The sequence below is a fragment of the Gavialis gangeticus genome, unplaced genomic scaffold, assembly GCF_001723915.1.
Source record: "Gavialis gangeticus isolate Ggan-Ray unplaced genomic scaffold, GavGan_comp1, whole genome shotgun sequence".
Classification (NCBI taxonomy): domain Eukaryota; kingdom Metazoa; phylum Chordata; order Crocodylia; family Gavialidae; genus Gavialis; species Gavialis gangeticus.
Genome location: NW_017729000.1, coordinates 16092019 through 16093526, shown reverse-complemented (window position 1 = coordinate 16093526; position 1508 = coordinate 16092019). Strand labels below are relative to the sequence as shown.

The 1508-nt window shown below is 32.6% G+C and overlaps 1 protein-coding gene across 1 annotated transcript in view; it reads left to right on the top strand.

Annotated features, from left to right (window-relative positions):
- AFF4 (AF4/FMR2 family member 4) overlaps positions 1 to 1508 on the top strand; it is a 50159-nt gene that overhangs the window by 19035 nt on the left and 29616 nt on the right. The window contains exons 7-8 of the mRNA XM_019506346.1: positions 541 to 561; positions 1056 to 1110. Of these exons, the coding sequence (XP_019361891.1) occupies positions 541 to 561; positions 1056 to 1110 (76 nt within the window). The remainder of the gene's footprint in view (positions 1 to 540; positions 562 to 1055; positions 1111 to 1508) is intronic.

The window sequence follows — 1508 nt, the reverse complement described above, 5'->3', positions numbered from 1 at the left end:
TTGATCAGTTTTGCAAGCATTCAAAAAAAGTTAACTTTAAAAACATTTATAATTGTGAACACCAGAGATTTCAACAGAAGGATTGTATCCTTTATTTTTGTTTTGCTCTCGTATCATAGAAGTAGTCCAGCAATTTTATAGTTTTGGATGATAATGTTATTTCTGGTGATTACCTAATTCAATCTGTGGCAAGATTGAGGCTATTTTTACAATTGAGGAATGTGAAGAGATCTGAAAGATGTTGTTGGACAACTGTTGGAGACCCCTTGTTAGATTATGGTTGTAGATGAGTAGTTAGAGGGGATATTACTGTAATTATATACTTGTAAGTAGCATGACCTAGATTGCATTTTATGTAAGTAATATTTTTTATTTTGTGGGAGGCAGTCCTACCAAATAAACTTTTGGTGAGAAAGGTACCCTGAGAATCAAATCCTAGAAACCAGTATTAATATTGGGCTTTTTAGTAAGGAAGCCATACTGTGAAAGTGTCTATCCTGGACAGAAAGCTATTAATTCTTTCTCATTTTCTTCCTCCAGATGTGAATCGAACCAGACAGAGTAAGATGATGTTTTATTTTTGCAATGAAAAGCTTTAGTTTTAAAACAAAATGGACAACTAATGTGTGTCCATTGGTATTGTCAGGTTTATTAAGCAAATTTGGGTTTGTATTTTAATAAACATGCCTCTTCTGATGGTATTGAAATAAAACACAGTGCCTCAGTACCCACCTTAATTCTGTTTTAAACAATATTTATTCATTTGTGCAGTAGGGTAATGTTCTTACAAGTGATGGCTTTTCCTTCATCATTGAAAGGGACACGATTATAAAATCTCTTGGTTGAATATAAACATGGTGGGTTAAGACTCAAAATATCAGAATTCTTTTTTATAAGGATTATTATAGTGGCTCAAATGCTTTAGACCTCATCTCTGTACTCCCATGCATTGTGTGTACATGGATGGAAATGTGTTAGATTAGTCTATAGTTTAACTCTTGAAACAAGAAGTGTATATGAATAATTTCATGCTCTTTCCCCCCACCTTTGTTTAGTATGTTGAAAGATGACTTAAAACTCAGTAGCAGTGAAGACAGTGATGTTGAACAGGTATGTTCCCTTAAGTACTGTACTAGTGTTTTAAGAAAGTTTAGAGGACACTGTGTGTGTCGTATGTTTTTTAAAAACTATAATCTATGGCTGGCTGCAAATCAAGCTATCTTGTCAGCAGCAATTGACAGTTAAAAAGTAAGCTTTTCAGAAGAACTTTAATGTTTTGGGAATACATGATATGTTTTTGTGGGAGTTGTAATTTTGCCTTAGATTCCCAAATTTCCTTATTTACCAATTTTGGACCTTTTTTGTCAGCATAAAAGGAATGTGAATGTACTCTAGAAGTCTAAACAAATAAAGATACAAGGAGATGTATGCAGAACTAATTTTTGTTCTGTATGTGGTGCCCTGCCATTTTAAGATTTTTTTTTTTTTTTTTTTTTTTTTTTTTTTTT